The sequence below is a fragment of the Kwoniella pini genome, chromosome 4 (genome assembly GCF_000512605.2).
Source record: "Kwoniella pini CBS 10737 chromosome 4, complete sequence".
NCBI classification, from domain to species: domain Eukaryota; kingdom Fungi; phylum Basidiomycota; class Tremellomycetes; order Tremellales; family Cryptococcaceae; genus Kwoniella; species Kwoniella pini.
Genome location: NC_091719.1, coordinates 874,075 through 890,803, shown reverse-complemented (window position 1 = coordinate 890,803; position 16,729 = coordinate 874,075). Strand labels below are relative to the sequence as shown.

Sequence of the window (16,729 nt, the reverse complement as noted above, 5' to 3'; positions counted from 1 at the left end):
TAAGTGAAAGTGTCATTCGGATGCGCCCTTTTGAGACTGATCTCACTATCGGCTTCCTTTGCATGCAATAATAACCTCGTCTTGTGAAAGGTCAGTAGAAAATAACGAAAGCAGACGAATCATGCGTAAAAGGCGTTTTCTCACACGCTCTGGCTAATTGACTCGTTGAGCCGAATTGGGTGGAGGTCGTTCACTTTCCATTGACCACATTTTAACTTTTTTTTCATTCCCTCATACTTTGCAAATTTATACATATGGATTATATACGCGATAACAAGGTTCATGAGATTATTCTCCAGACTATATAGTACAATACGAATGGCTAGAAAAATACAACTCAACGAAGTAGAGACGAAATTCGTTGGTCTTCTGGATGATTTCGCTGGAAGGTTGAATCCTCCTGTAGAATGTAGGATAGCCGGAGGATGGGTCAGAGACAAGGTGAGTAAAAGAGCGTCATGACTTCATACTAATGTCTCCTCACAGCTATTGTCATTACCCTCTCATGATCTGGATATCGCTTTATCAATTCCATCTGGTCATTTATTTGCAGTAGACTTCGTGAATTACCTTAAAACAAAGGATATTGCAACCGGTTCTGTGGGTAAAGTAGCTGCGAATCCAGAACAAAGTAAACATCTCGAGACAGGAACGACTAGAATATTAGGTCTAGAGTGTGATTTTGTAGGATTAAGAAGTGAAACTTATGCAGATAGTAGGATACCTCAAGTAGTACGTTCGGCTTACGGTTTAGTATTTAAACTTATTCACAAAGCTGACGAAAAGCTTAGAAACCCGGTACACCGTTCGAAGATGCTTCAAGACGAGATTTGACAATTAATGCATTGTTTTACAATGTACATACAAGAGAAGTTGAAGATTATACTCAACGTGGTTTATCAGATTTGGATAATAAGATAGCTTGTACACCTTTACCGCCAAAACAGACTTTCCAAGATGACCCATTAAGGATATTAAGATGTATTAGATTTGCTAGTAGATTCAATCTTACAATTGAGGGTCATGTGATAGAAGCCATCAAGGAAGAAGAGGTCAAAGTAAGCTATGGAGTTGTGCAATGCACGCAGAGCGCAACTGATGGTCATTTCTGTATCGGTAATAGGCAGCAATCGCAACGAAGGTATCGAAAGAACGAATAGGAATAGAAGTCACCAAGATGTTACAACACGATCCTTTTCGAGCAATGTCCCTGATAGAGTTGCTAGGTCTACATCCGCATGTCTTCGCCTGCGATGTCAATCCACCCAGACAAACAGCCTTCGCTTCCGCCCAAATACTCCATCACCTCTCGAAACGATTATTCGTCGATGAAATGCTATGGCTCGCAACTGCTGCTACACCTTTTGACAACGTCACGGTAAAGAGGAAAGGGAAAGATCAACCCGCTGCCGGTATAGTGATCAGCGAAGGATTGAAGGTGAGTCAAAATTGTTAAACGCCTTGGCTGATGATGTAGTTATCCACCGAGATTAAAAACGCGGTAACCAACGTATTTGAAGCATCGAGACTTGCTGATCCTGAAGCCACGGTACGATCAGAAATTGGTACATGGATGCAAAACCCCGCTGTCAAACCTTGGCAAAGATCTTTGACATGGTCAGCTGTTATGGAGATTTTACCTAAATGGACAGGTGGTTGGGATGAGCATGCGGAGGGAATCGTAACGAGATATGAGCGATTCCGAAGCAAGATAGAAGAATTGGGATTACCTGATAGCATAGATAAACCATTATTGCTGAATGTAAGTCCGCCTGCCTGCCTGCCTGCATGTCCTGCGTGTAACTGATGTTCGATCAAAGGGGACCGAGCTGCAACAATTGCTTTCCATATCACCATCGCCTCTGCTTCAAACTATCAGACAGGCTTTGAACGTTTGGCAATTAGATCATCCTGAGGGTTCTAAGGAAGAATGTGAAGCTTGGCTTCAACATCAATGGAATGGTGAAGGTAGAGCTGAATGGGAGAGCAAGTCTCAAACTAAGAAAATAGTCAAAGGCGAGAAGAGGAAACGATAAAACAAAGAGGAACCTAACGATACCATGCATGATAACCTAATATATTTGTATGTATACCTTATCGCGTATCGCTGGTTAATAATTAATATAAATAGAAATGGCGAAATATTCTACCATATGGTGTTATCGGCTAAAACCGAGTAATCGGGGTGATCCACGATATACTACTACTTTCGGTTATATGCGTCGATCGCCAGTCAATTCACAAGTATTTGCCATTATAAATCATAAATCTCAGGCAAACCTCTTATCGCTGATTCAGCCCTGCTATCTTTCTTTCACCTTTCATCTTTCAGCTTTCTTCTTGCTATTGTATTTTTCGTTGTATATATCATTGTAAGAATATACAAAATGGATACGGCTTTCGAACTCAATTCACAATATCGAAACGACATTTTGGCATCTTTGCCAAAATCCAAGGATTTTACAGATCACTTGAACCAAGTTTCCAAGAATAGAGCGGCAAGTTCTCTCAAAGAACTTTACAAATATCAAAATGTACCGGGAATGGTGAGATACAATCTAACCTCTGCTGCTCATCTTGCTTTGGCACTGATAATCATTTCTAGATTGTTATGGCTGGAGGTATACCTCATCCTGAAGTATTCCCATTTGAAACCTTATCAGCCACTATTTTAGCACCCGATGCTTTCCCACTTGATCCACCAAGAGTACCCAAAAAGGAGAAATCCTCTTTACTATCATGGTTATTTTCCGCTCCCAAACCAACATTGAATATTTCAATCCCTAAATGGGCACCTAAACCCGTTGATCCCACTACGATTCAATTATCAACTTCATTACAATATCAAGCTGCTACAGGTCCACCAGCTTTACCTCTCTTTCTCAGGGAATACGTATCAAAAATCTACAAACCCGCTTACGCCGATTGGGACGTCTTGATCAATAATGGAAATACAGATGGATGGAACAAGATCGTTCAATTGTTATTCGAAAAAGGAGATACAGTCTTAGTAGAAGAATGGACATACCCTTCAGCTGTAAATGCTTTCTTACCTTATGATATTCAATCTGTACCTATCAAAATGGATAAAGAAGGAATATCACCTGAACATCTAGAAAAAGTTTTAAGTGAATGGGATGAAAAAGCTCGTGATGGTAGAAAAAGACCTAAAGTAGTTTATACGGTTCCTACCGGTCAAAACCCAACTGGAGCAACTATGGAAGCTGAAAGAAAAAAGAAATTATATGATATCTTTGCTAAATATGATATTATTATCGTTGAGGATGAACCTTATTACTGCTTGTATACAGGTGAATGGACACCTAAAGGAAGTAAATCCGATAAATCAATACTAGCTCAACGAAATGCTGAGGCCGAGAAGAAAGAGGGTAAAGAAGGGAATGAGGCTTTCATTAAAGCTCTTCCACCATCTTACCTTTACTTCGATACCGATGGTCGAGTCGTTAGATTAGATGTGAGTGACAGCGAACTTCTAAATTCACTGCAAAAGTGCTAATGTATGTTCTGATCGAATTCATAGACTTTCTCAAAGACATCTGCACCTGGTTCTAGATTAGGATGGTTCACTGCTAATCCATTGTTTATTGAACGATTAACTAGAATTTCAGAAGTTTCTACTCAAGCTGCAAGTGGATTTGCTACCGCTTTAACCGTTTCATCAATCCAAAAATGGGGTTTCGATGGTTATATCAGATGGCTTAGAGGTGTTAAAGCCACTTATAATATGAGAAAAACTTGGATTTGTGATGCTTTCCAAGATACTTTCCATTTGGAATGGGATCAAGCTCACGTACAAGATTTATTCCCTAATGGATCGAAAACTATTACTTGTTATTCCAAACAACCTAAAAACAAGTGGGATGAGAAGAAGGGATTGAACGGCCCTGGTTTGGTTACGTTCACTCCTCCTACGGGTGAGTGACTCAGCTTCCTCGTACATTGCATCCCATGGCAAAGCTGATATTGTGGCGCTGTTTAGCTGGTATGTTCGTATTCTTGGGAGTACACATAAGTGAACATCCAGATTACGTCGAACTCACTCGAAAGGGAGAAGATGCTACACATGTTTTGGTACAAAGGTTATGGACTCAATTAGCTGATAACCTCGTGCGTCAGTCCTGTATGTTGTTGTGTACCTTCCACTGATCGAACTATGCAAAATAGGTTCTATTCGCCCCAGGATGGTACTTCGATGGAGGAGGCGAACATGCCATCGGCGGTAAAGGATATGGATACTTTAGATTATCTTTCTCTATCGCCACATACGAGGAAACTTATCGAGCTGTTGAGACTTTCGCTAAAGTACTTGATAAGTTTTTTAAGTTGAACTAAGCTATCTCAACGGAATCAAGTATGTGTAGAAAAGGCCATTCATTCTCTTGTCTTTTATAGTTTATATAGAATCGGTTTGTATTCAGTGCTCGGTCTTTCAATCACGATGAATGTATATAAGGTATGATGAATATACGAACAGAATAGAGCATTACAATCATGTTTGACTAGTCTATTCATGATAACTGTCGTTAATTTATAACAGGCGAGCCCCAATCTGACTGACCCATATCACCCGGCTGTTGATTGTAAACATCTTTTCTACCTATCTGATCTCTGGGCACACTTACTGCACCAACTTGGGGATTGAAGCTAACCGACTTATTTCTACTTCCTTTCATTGCACTTCTTTTATCTGTACCTATACCTTGTCCATTCGGGTTTATTCCATGCCCGGTCTGCATAGTCGAAGGAATTCCATATGAATCATTGGTTGATGTAGGTTGTTGTTGTCTCGAATCTAACCAATTATTGAAACCATTTCTTAATTCATCATTTGTAGTCGAATTAGTAGGTACACTTCCATTGTTACTATCTGTAGTTGTGGTATTTGGTAATGAAGATAAATCATCTAACGAAATTCTTCCAGTTGATAAACTTCTATAAGTTTCTTGTAATTCTTTAGGTAAACTTTTCATAACTTTACCATATTTTAATAAATATCTAAGTGCATAATCTTTTTGTTCATTATTTGGTTTTTCCATATTATTTTGATACATATCTTCAACCAAGAGTGAACCAATTTGTGAAGATAGATTAGAAGTATCTTCAGCATCACAACCAGCTAACAAAAAAGAAAAACAAAAGTTTAGCAATTAAATTTTTTATAGTTGCGATTCATAACCTACCTTCTGAACAGATTTCTTCACCATAAGTTTGTACTCTATTAAAAGTATCTTTCATAAATTGAACTTGATCTTCTGAATAACCTAAAGGAGCAGGCCTTCCATCTGGACCAAATCTAGAAGGATCTCTAATTAAAGGTTCTCCAACTTGTTTTTTAATCCATTCACCTAAATCAGATCCATCATATGATAAACTTGAAGCTGATCCTAAACCATTTTCATTTGTTGGTAAATTACTATGAGAAATTGTTATAGATTGATTAGAAAGTGTAGTATTAGCTACAACTTGATCAATTTGATTGAATTTTGATAATTGCCAATTAATATCAGAAGACCATGGATCATTTGAAGATTCTTCTAAAAATTGTCTTGCAATATTACGTGCTTGTTTTCTATTTAATAATGTATTTTTACCTTCACCTGTCATTCGATTATAATTCCAATCCGTATCATGATCTAGTATTTAAATCATTAATACATTTATATAAGCATTAAATCAAATCAAGGAGAAAGGTTTTTTTATTTTTAACTTACATCTATTTTGAAAGAAATTAGTTGTATTTTCTAATTCTTTTCTAGTATCATTGAAAGCAGTTTCATTCTTTCCACCATTTTTCCATAACCAATCTGCATAATTAATTGATTGTCTTGTATTTTGATCATAACCTATTGAAGATGATTCGACTGTATCTTCAGGATATTTTGACCAATCACCTGAAAGTTGACCATATAAATTATATTGTGGACCGTCTTCTCTTAAAAAATCGACAAAGCTATCACACACATAATACAATCAGTAAAATCATCATTGATGTTCCTTCGAACGAAATAAACACACCTTGGCATGCGTTCTTTCCTAGGTATCAAAGGGCTCGGTCCAGTTCCCGTAATGTTAGTGCCACTTGTAGGTAATGCACTTTGCGTTGGACCATTTGTGAATCCACTTTGCGCGCTGGGAGTGACACCACCTCGAGAAACATCATAGGTAGTCACGCCAGATTCTGAGACCAAACAATCATAATCAGCATATAAATTTAAATTCGTGTTAACGGTCATTAGGTGAAACCCGGTTATCATGCGATGTTGATTTACCATTTTTACTAATAGCTACTGTAAAAGCTGGTTGACCACTATTATCAGTACAAACAGTAGTAACAGTTTCACCAATCTTCATATTGTTAATACCTGCTTTTTGAGCGTCAATGTTTAACTCCCATTTCGTTTTGCCATCTGGTTCAACTATTTTTCCATATTTGAAACCTTCATTCTCGGTTTTTGGTGGACCGTTAGTGGAAGTAGTGGTGGTAGTATTTGTAGGAGCGATTGATTGTTGACCGGAAACGGGAATAGCAGAGTAAGGAGGTGGCGGTCCACCTGTACTCGTAGTAGGAAAAGTACTGGTTGTTGAATTTGATGAAGCTACATTGGATATAAGGGCAAAGTATAATATCAGCTCGCAAAGTAAGAAGCCTTATGTTGAATACTAACACAAAAAGGGCACTCACGCATTATACTATTAGCTGCACTTTGTAGTGTATTAGCAGTACCACTTCGAAAGCTGTCTCTCAGTCTCTTCAAGTAGTCGGAAACAGAGGAGGTTGCTGTACTTGCACTTGACCATGGATTGGAAGGTTGTGGTCCCCAAGACCCCGGTTGAATCCATCGATTAGGATCATAGACTTGCATTATCGTATCGTAGGATTTTCGAAGGGAAGTTGTGTTTACTATTGATGATCATCAACGAAGAGCGGTGAGTGCCAAGAAGAGGTTGTGAAGTTAAGTATTACTGAGTTGATAGTTCATTAAAGAATGGATACTTGACTTGAGTGAACGTTTAGACTTGTTGATAAACGACTTTCGGTGACAGAGTATCCTGAAAGGATCTACGAACATAGGAAGTGACTTAGTCATAAAGGACAGCACTTCGAAGACACGTTAGAGAATGCATGTTTTCAGTGCCTGGAGGGGTTTAAGGTGTGACGTTGAATGAGATGGTTTTGACAATTGTACATTAGATTCAGGTTGTTGCATTGAGAATAAAAGTCTATATATATATTCTATCTTGCGTATTCTAACATCTATGAACCTTGTCCGATAGCATCAGCGGCATCGTCAGCCAACTTACCCATAATTTTCCACCACCATTCCGGACTAGTGCCATCTGCGTGATGAGCAGCAGCTGGTCTAGAGACCTGTGACAGATATCCGTATAGACCTTCATCTTTGATAGCTCTCATGGCCAATTTAGAACCTAGTCCAACAGCTGTTAATCCGCCGATAGGAAGGAAAAGCCATACATAGCCTAGTGATGCTAATTTTGACGGTATCGTCTTGATTTCGTTGTCTGCTGAGCCTATTATGTATTAGTCGTTCAGTATTCAGCCATGCAAATTACATCTGGAAATATTTACCATCTTGGGGGAAGCCACCTGTGATATTATAAGCCATCCATTTACCAGGATGAACATTTTGAACTCCTTTAGAGAATCGTTCCGCCACATCGGAATTGTAGAAATGAGCACAAGCCCAAACCATATCTGATATGTTAGCCGCGAAAGTGGCTCTACTGATTGCAGCTTCCACTCCTCCTTTATAGGCATACCATCCTTCAGATGTCCTGGGACTTTCATAATTCCAATAGAACGATGGATCCAGCTTTCTAGCTGCTGATAAAGCTTCGGAAACGTTCAGATCCTTCGTCTGATTACTGAAATTGTCGTACAAGTCAGGATTTGAATTCTTGAAGGCCTCATCTAATGTTGATAATTTTGCTTCTCTCTTCCATTCGTCTTTACCCGAATTCCCCTCTGCATGTATGTAGTGATGGGGTAATTCGACTGTTGCACCTAATATGAAAGGTCTATCCCTATGATCAATGGTAGAAGTAATGTGTGTAGCTGTCTCGGCATCCGTTCGAGCTATCAACACAACTTCTGAGCTATTGATAGCATATCAGCGAATCATAGTCAGCTTCTTCAGAATAGAAAGGTTGACCCGCCCCATGATATCCAATTGTAATTTTGCCGCCACTAATCTTTTTAGGTATTCATTTGAAGGTACTATCACACTAGATAAACCATCTTTGCCATCATGTCGCTTTACACCTGAAACCAAATCGTCTAAATGAAATCCGGATACTCCACTTTGTACAAACAATTTGACCAATTTCATAATTGCTGTATGTTGTCCATGACCTGAGTCGGCATCTGCGATTATGGGTAATAAAGGTAAATCGTGTTTGCCAGTTCCGTTCACTCTAGCTGTGCGGGAATGTAGTAATTGTGATCGATAGATTGTAGTCACTTTTTTCGGTACAGTATCATACGTATAGTCTGCCTATATGATCGTCAGTACCAATTGTATCTAGTCAAATATAGCCATTATACTTACAAGATCAGGTCCCGGGTCATCTGTTGCCGTATCAGTATTTGCAGACATTCCACCGGAAACATAAAGGGTTTCTTCGTACAATAACTCATTAGCTCATGTTGGAGCATAGTCTCAGCAAAGTCTTACCAAATCCAACTTCCGCCATGACTTGAGCAGTAACAGGATCGATTACACTGGTAGTCAGATTCACTAATTTATCATTTTGTACCTTTTCGAAAATGTTTCGTAATTTCAATGCCATTGCATTTGAATGGTGATTTTCCGGGAAGACATCCCGAAGTGAAGCTACCGTATCAGTTGAGTAAGGTCTTTTGATATCCTTCTGAGAAGGTGAGGACCACCATTGCTCAATCGATGAAGGAGCAAGCCAATACTCCGATGCCATGCTGGTTTCTTGTGTTAAGTAGTTCTGATTATGCAAATTCGAAAACACTTATATGCAATCATGAAAGATCCAATGTTCACGTAACGGACTTTGCTGACGTAGATTGTTTAAGTTTAATTAAGAAGCTAATAATATGAACGGCTATGACAGTAAGCGCGGCTTATTCCGATAGCTTGGAGCGGGGAAGGGAAAAACCACTAATTGTGGACGTTGAAATTTCCATACTAGAGTACTCATTAGCTTAAACGAGTGTCGGGCAGGGTAGAAGGAGAGATTCGGCACATTCAGAACCACGAGGGATCAGCCGAAGCATGGTGTGGCCGAAGTGTGATACGATCATAACCCAGAGTTGGTTTGCCTGAGAACGCGGAACAGCACATACCCGTAAAGCTCAAGAAACACTTAAAGCTAACAGGAGTCCATTAAGCCTCAGTGCGTGTAGAGTAGAAAATTCGTGCTGCTCCCTTTGAGATCATCTAGGAGTCATGAGGAGTCAAAGCATAAGTGAGCCGGATAACTAGATGCACATTAATTGTAGTCTCAGGCCTGGAAATAAAAAATACCAAATACGTAGACCGAAGGCGAGAGACCGATCACCGAAACTCGCCAAGTAGCGGGTGTTTTATTTTATTTTATTTTTAATTGATCTCGGTGCCGCGATGCTGATCTCATCGTCATTTCGAAAATTCTCAATCAGTTACCGTAAGACCTTATAACGGCAACAACATTTAATTATTCATTATCATTGATTATCTCCATATCTCATCGTTTGAATTTTATTGCAAGCTTATCAATCACACTCCGACAGCAACTGTGTAATCATATTGCTGGGAAATATCCACTTCCGAGGCTGTCATAACGGTCATACACGCTTGTCATACGATCTTTCCGAAGAGTTTCGGTCATACCGGCGTCTGAGTCATCGAGCAATTTCTCAACTCCTCAGAATTTTATAGTAGCTTCACATCATCTCATCATATCGATCTCGGATCCCTGGCAAGATATTCCAGAATGGACAGATAGATCAGACCATTGCATATCCCCATTATTCAGATACAGTAGGAAATAGATACCATCACAATGCCTGCAGAAACGCCTGCTTCGGCGGTCTCATTATTTAGAACGAGCGGAGAGGAATTGAGAGCGTCAGCGACATCAACACCAAAGTCTGGCTCAGGATCGTCATCCGGTAGAAAGGCATCGACCGCCGCTACCCCTCAAAGTCAAAAGCAGAAGGAATTAGCAGAAGCAGAGGCCAAAAGGAGGAAGGTACAGGTTAGTCCGCTAACTTTTACCTGTCACCGTGCTTCAGCTGACCAGGTGAACAACAGAGAGCTTGCGATGCTTGTAGAAGGTATGTTGTATCTTTCAGGGGTGAGATTGGCGATAGCTCACAATTCCTCTCAGGAAGAAAATAAAGTGCGAGGGGCCTATGAACAGTTTGAGTGAAAGCAGTAAGTCGATCTGGTTATCCGTTGAACAGCTAGACATTTACATCGGTATTGGTCAGAGTGCACACACTGCGAAGAATATGGTCTAGATTGTACTTATGTGGAAGCGGCCAAACGCAGAGGTCCGCCAAAAGGGCAAGTTAGCTTCAAGAAAGTTGAGGCCATTCCTGCTAACAGACGTTGCTTTCTTATAGCTATATAGAAACATTGGAGCAACGGTGCAGCCGGCTAGAACGGATACTGCACCAGGTGAGTATCAATTCCTCACGAATACAATCGATATATTTGGCTAAATCCGTGTGCCAGCTGAATCCTAGCGTCGACTTGAACGAATATGTTGGGCCCCCTCTGGACCGGGAGGAATTCGATCTACCTTCATACCAAGAAACTCTCCGTACCCTTCATATCCCTCCGTTCCCCTCTTTCAAATCCTTACCAGAGTCCAGCAGACGCCAATCATCAAATGGATCCTCTTTATCACCCCCTGCGGCCGGCACAGCTTCACCGGCTGGTAACGTTCTCGGCCCTTCGCCTTGGCGTGCTTATGAGAGGGACCCTACACGACGGGTGGAAAATGAGGATGCTGCCGAGGAGGCAGCACTCCAAGAGGATATAGCGAAAGGCATCAGCAAGTTGAATGTCAAAGACGCTGTATGGCGATATCACGGGAAAGCATCTGGCGCGCACTTGATGAGAACTTTCCATGAGCTCAAGTACACTCAGCAGGATCCATCAGATAAGCGAGATTTCTTGGAAGAAGTGAACAGGAATAAGCGATCACAGTATTGGCAACTACCAGAATGGGAGTTAGTGATCGCGAATGAAGGTATACGGTCATTGGATTTGTCACTTTGGCCCGAAGAAGATTTTGCAACAGCACTGATCGATGCATACTTTACACATCTCAACCCGCATCTACCTCTTCTCAACCGGGTGTTGTTCAAAAGGCAATACGAATCGAGTCTATGGCGAACGAATACTTGGTTTGCTAAAGTTTGTTTAATGGTCTTCGCCAATGGATCAAGATTCGTAGATGACGATCGAGTGTATTGGCCAGTCGACTGTGCTTTGTCTGAAGAAGGAAAAGAACGGTTACAATCGGATCAAGACGGAAGTTTGCGATACTCGGCCGGGTGGAAATACCTTCATGCCTTACTACGTATGGGAAGATCAATCATGCAAGGACCAAATCTATACGAATTCCAAACTCAAGTGTTACTCTGCAACTTCCTCATGGGAAGCGCTGTACCTCATCTCATGTGGATCTTGTCGGGTGTCGGTCTTCGGTCAGCCCAGGAGATCGGTATCCACGTTCGATCTACACTCATACGAGTCGACCCTATCGAAAGGGCGCTGTACAACCGAGCCTTCTGGTGTCTGTACCACATCGATCGAGTCAATTGCGCAGGCGTTGGGAGAGCGGTCGCGCTGCAAGACACTGACTTCGATGCCGATTACCCCATAGATGTGGATGACGAATTCTGGGATACAGGAGATCCAGAAAAAGACTTCAAACAACCTGAGGAAGCTGGTATCTCGGCAATATCGGCGTTCATTCAGACCCTCAAACTAGATCACATTATCGGTGCCACCTTACGAACCATATACGCCATCAACAAACTACCAGAGCATCGCGCCGACTTGGCTGCTCAAAGTGCGGTGGTAGTAGAGCTGGACTCTGCGCTAAATTCGTGGGCAGATAACGTACCTGACGAACTCAGGTGGGATCCTACAAGGTCTGACAGTAGATTATTCGAGCAATCCGCCTTACTATACGTTCATTATTACTATTGTCAAATTCTCATCCACCGCCCGTTCATCCCGACACCGCGAAGTAGGAAGACCGGTCAAGTCCTTTTACCGTCTTTAGCCATATGTGCTAATGCAGCTCGGTCAATCTGTAACATTGTCGACACTGTCCTAAGAAGAGGAAGGCAAGGAGGAGCTCTGCCTGGCAGATCGCTCAATGTCGGCTTCATGCTGCCAAGTTGGGTGGCGGCTATCGTACTGCTGATCAATATTTACTCTGGACGACAAACTCCCGCGGAAAGGGAACGAGCCGTGATTGACATAAAACGATGCATAGCAGCTTCTCGAGAGATGGAGATGATATGGAGACAGGCAGGGAAAATGACGGATATGATGGCAGAACTAGCATCCGAGACGGATATGCCCAGCGCAATCGCTACTCCAAAAAGTGGAAAAAGATCTCACTCCAACGATGATCACTCGTCTTCTTGCTCGCCATGCGAGCCTAGCATATTCGCTCAAAGACCGAGCGCTGGCTCACCGCTATCGTCAGCTCCGGCTCAGTCACAGGATAACGCTTCGCTATCACAAACTCGCCGAAACTTCGGTCCAAACTTCGATGATCCGAGATTGATCTCGGCTACTACACCTGCGGTCCACCCGCCAGCTCACCCTTCGGCTCAGGAGGACTCAGTCGGCACTATTTCTACACCGCCATCCATCTACGGTGCATACAACTCTGGAAAGCCGCAGTCATCGTTTGTCGAATTACAACCATCCGCCAATCATTTCGATTCTCTCTCTTATACTTCTGCCGGCAATCATACATCAACACCGATCAACATGTTCCAGCCGGAACAGCATAATTCGACAAATAACGAAAATCTACTTCATATCAATAATAACAATTACAATCTCAATAATAATAGCTATAATTCTGTTAATCCTGCTCCTCAACATTTTACTACATTTACGGGAGGCAACTTACCCTTATCCAACACGACTTTCAACCAGAATCAGCATTCTCAACAAACAAATCCCGCATCGAATGGCTCGATATTTGGTAACGTTCAGTCGGACCAATTACTAGGCTTGAGTGAAAACTCATTTGAGAACTCCCTATTCGATCTAGGCTCTAGCGTGTTCGACATGACTGGTCAAGGGGCAGAAACCGATATCTGGACACAGTTATTCTCTGATTATACGTAAGTAGTCATGCTCTTGCGTTCCCATCACAAGCGAGAAAAGAATAGCTTACCTTCTCGTTTGCTTGTAGGGGTCAAAACATCAATAGTGATTGGAGTTGGGGAGGAGCTAGCGGTTCCAACAATGCTAATCCAGGTCAACAGTCCCAAGGGCAAGGTCAATATCCACAATGGCAGTAGTAAACTAATTACAATTTATAATAGCATATCAAAACTGAATTATGCATACGTTGGTCGTTTATTTGATTATGCGCAAAGAGCGAAAAGTCGATACAGTAGTATAGTGCAAGTCCTGAAAATCAATTACAAAATGGTTGTTGCAAGCACGAAAGATGCAATCAAATTCATCTAGCATCTCTCTTCCTCTTCTAGCTAGGTAGATCTCTCCGTCTGGTTTCGTTCCTCCCATCTACAGGAGTCAGTTCATCATCCTCATCAACGTCATCTCTATTATCTAGTAAACTCATAGCTACTTCATCTTGAGGTTTTTTATCTTCATCATGTTCAGCCACTAAGAAAGTAACGCTAAGATTGACAGTTGACATTATGACCATAAAAATCCACCATGCTCTACCACCCATAAAATGAGTATCCATTGTATATGCAAATAAAGCCGATATCAATGATGGACCAACAACTCTACCCATGCACTGGAATTTCAAAGAGAATAAGCTTTGTGATATTTCGAAAGGATAAATAGAATTTATAAAACTTACCCCTACAGCAGTACATATTCCATTTATTGCTCCTAAAGCATTTCTATCAGGTGCTGATGTATTAATGAGTACCATTAATAAACTACTTGAAAGATTTACGATAGCAACAAAAGATAAATAAATATTAACGCAAATTGAAACTGCCCATCCTCTATTTTCACCAAATTGTAAATATTCTCCAGATAAATTTATTGGATCTTCAGTAGATAATAAAACAGATCGTAATAGTGGGAGTAATAACCAAGTAAAAATCCAACCTATCGATAAAATCTTATATCCTAATGAAATTCCAAGGTAATTTCTTATTTTACTTAATAAAATTAATTGTACTAAAATAGTTACTAATCCATTAATCGCTAATGCACCTCCTATAGCTGAAGCTGACATTGACAATCCGCTAGTAAATTATAATTATTATCAGTGTTTGCGCAAACTCATGATTGTCATGTCAAGCTCACTTATTTCGATCGAAGAAGAACAACAACGAGGCAGCACTCCAGGCACCTTGCACAAAGCTGCGAAACAACGTTAATACAATCGGCTTTCTCCAAAGCATACGAAAAAAAAAGAGTGAGAAGCGCAACATACGAATTTAAGAAACCTGTCGCAGTCATTACTCTGACTGGTCTATAATTCATCAATTCCCAAAATCCCCATTCTACATTTTTACCAACGCCGCCCAAAGCAAGTGGTTCATGTCCATCTTCACCTCTAGGTAATTTCGATAAAATGTTATCCCTAGCTGATTCCTCGTCTACTAATGTATCCGATTCTGAAACTAATGAAGCATTTGAAAATTGCCTTTTATGCGATTTGAGTGATCTGAAAAAGGATAAAGAACTTCTAGGATTGAAAGGTGATGATTGTGGACTAGCTAAAGAAGGTAATGATTCTCGGTAAAATACAATACAAAATATGATTCCAATAAGTGTTGTTCCAGCAGTTACTAAACATGCTATTTGTGAAAATCCGTCTCAAATCAGCGTGATACATGAGAGTAGAGTACGACTCGACATACGCAGTAAATAAGGATGTATCCTGAAAATCTCGACCTTTCCGAACCACCCTGGGAATCGTTCATACGGATGAGATAAGGCTCCGCCTAATGCGTTACTATACGTTCATTGCATATCAGTATACACATTATTATGCTGGTTCTTATTATCTGCAGGGCGTACCCGATGATTGAGCCAACTGTCCACGTTAAGCCGTACATGGCAAAGGCTTCTGTTGAATTACTTGAATCTGTGACATCGCCAATTGCAGCTCTGATAACCTGTCGTCAAGTCGAGCTATCAATTTTCGGTTTATTCACATCATTTTACATGAGGCTTCACTTACAGCTACATTCCCATTGACCGCTCCAGTGAGACATCGGAAAACAATCATCATCCAGAAAGAAGTTGACAATCCGCTAAATGATCGATTCATTCAATGGATCAGCGCGTGAATATTGGAGGTAACGAAGTACGTACAACAAAGATCCTGATATCACCACTCCCGTTAAACCAAACAGTATTACAGGTTTTCTCCCTATCCGGCTGATCGACAAAAGATCATCAATATGGTGGAATAGCAATTAATTAAGTTGACTTGAATTGCTCACTCTGATAATTTCGCCCAATGATATACTGTAAAAAATTGAACGAAGGCAAATACGGATTCCTGGAAAAGCAACTATAGTTAGCTAATTGCTAAAAACACATTTATTCACACGTAGAAGGTCCACACTCACCACTAAGCCTGAGTAAAATCCTACTCTATCTGGATTGTCTGTTACTCCTAATTCCTCCACCATTTGATTCACAAAAGGGAAAATCACTAATCAATTGATCAGTCTTTTCATCTTTTACAAATTAGGGAAATGCTAAATCAACCGACCTGTGTATGCGACTTTAATGAACATACCGTCAGTATGAGTGGAATTTCTGGTTTGCGAGTGGAATCGAGACTTACTGGGTTCTGCTAATCTGGTACCCATCAAAACAGCAATCTGAGCAAAAGGTAAAGGTGTTTTACCTTTCCTACTCGATGGTGACATCAAACTATCCATTCTCATCTTGCCTCGAATTTTGCTACCATTCGATTTTTTATTGTGATGTTGAGATATACTACTAGAGCTCGAATTTTCGATATATACAGGTGAAGATAAAGGTGAAGGTCTTCTTTGAAGAGGGTTACTTTCTCCCCTTAAATGTATAGGTCGATCCATTCGACCTGATCAACTTTCCGTAATAAACCTACAACATTCACAGTCCAATATCATGAAGACATAGGATCTGGTTTACCTTTTACTATCTGACGTAATATCACATCAGATCAGCTTCTGGTTCTGTGCAATTTGGGGTTGAATGGGATATGATAACTAACAGGTCCACCAAAGCTCGATAACGCGATTTATCTTATGACCTTCGCAAGATTGGGATGAATCCGCTTCGCTCCTGTTCTGTTCAAAAGTCCACTATAAAAGCTCTCACAGAGATGGAGCGACGGATAAGATATTTTGCAAGATTCCATCCCCTGTTCTAGATCAGTTATGATCTTCACAGATTTCCATCACATCAGTAAATCATTCGTATAGACGCACCTCCACACTGAACAAATCTACGTTATCACTATGCGTACCAAAAAAATT

General features: G+C 40.7%; 6 protein-coding genes across 6 annotated transcripts; 3 read left to right on the top strand and 3 right to left on the bottom strand.

Moving 5' to 3' along the window:
• Positions 1-318: 318 nt before the first annotated feature.
• On the top strand, positions 319-2,036 carry I206_103346 (uncharacterized protein; the record flags this gene model as incomplete). The annotated part of the gene is made up of 6 exons (XM_070202729.1): positions 319-441; positions 487-732; positions 792-1,058; positions 1,124-1,417; positions 1,478-1,762; positions 1,821-2,036. The coding sequence occupies 6 exons, from the start codon at positions 319-321 to the stop codon at positions 2,034-2,036; spliced, it is 1,431 nt and encodes a 476-aa protein (XP_070058830.1).
• A 351-nt stretch (positions 2,037-2,387) lies between these two features.
• Positions 2,388-4,353, top strand: I206_103345 (uncharacterized protein; the record flags this gene model as incomplete). The annotated part of the gene is made up of 5 exons (XM_019153418.1): positions 2,388-2,546; positions 2,606-3,475; positions 3,542-3,935; positions 4,001-4,128; positions 4,186-4,353. 5 exons carry the CDS (start codon positions 2,388-2,390, stop codon positions 4,351-4,353), a joined length of 1,719 nt encoding a protein of 572 aa, XP_019013579.1.
• Positions 4,354-4,544: 191 nt separating this feature from the next.
• Positions 4,545-6,884, bottom strand: I206_103344 (uncharacterized protein; the record flags this gene model as incomplete). The annotated part of the gene is made up of 6 exons (XM_019153419.1): positions 4,545-5,137; positions 5,202-5,654; positions 5,733-5,971; positions 6,037-6,199; positions 6,291-6,617; positions 6,704-6,884. The coding sequence occupies 6 exons, from the start codon at positions 6,882-6,884 to the stop codon at positions 4,545-4,547; spliced, it is 1,956 nt and encodes a 651-aa protein (XP_019013580.1).
• A 392-nt stretch (positions 6,885-7,276) lies between these two features.
• Positions 7,277-8,973, bottom strand: I206_103343 (isocitrate lyase; the record flags this gene model as incomplete). Its single annotated transcript, XM_070202728.1, has 5 exons — positions 7,277-7,551; positions 7,610-8,136; positions 8,197-8,534; positions 8,589-8,659; positions 8,715-8,973. The coding sequence occupies 5 exons, from the start codon at positions 8,971-8,973 to the stop codon at positions 7,277-7,279; spliced, it is 1,470 nt and encodes a 489-aa protein (XP_070058829.1).
• Positions 8,974-10,053: 1,080 nt separating this feature from the next.
• On the top strand, positions 10,054-13,558 carry I206_103342 (uncharacterized protein; the record flags this gene model as incomplete). The annotated part of the gene is made up of 7 exons (XM_070202727.1): positions 10,054-10,248; positions 10,305-10,327; positions 10,381-10,427; positions 10,484-10,559; positions 10,619-10,673; positions 10,731-13,378; positions 13,450-13,558. 7 exons carry the CDS (start codon positions 10,054-10,056, stop codon positions 13,556-13,558), a joined length of 3,153 nt encoding a protein of 1,050 aa, XP_070058828.1.
• Positions 13,559-13,746: 188 nt separating this feature from the next.
• I206_103341 (uncharacterized protein) lies at positions 13,747-16,306 on the bottom strand (the record flags this gene model as incomplete). Its single annotated transcript, XM_070202726.1, has 11 exons — positions 13,747-14,028; positions 14,095-14,491; positions 14,553-14,609; positions 14,683-15,049; positions 15,113-15,207; positions 15,273-15,370; positions 15,436-15,508; positions 15,570-15,635; positions 15,701-15,759; positions 15,830-15,915; positions 16,003-16,306. The coding sequence occupies 11 exons, from the start codon at positions 16,304-16,306 to the stop codon at positions 13,747-13,749; spliced, it is 1,884 nt and encodes a 627-aa protein (XP_070058827.1).
• Positions 16,307-16,729: the final 423 nt, after the last annotated feature.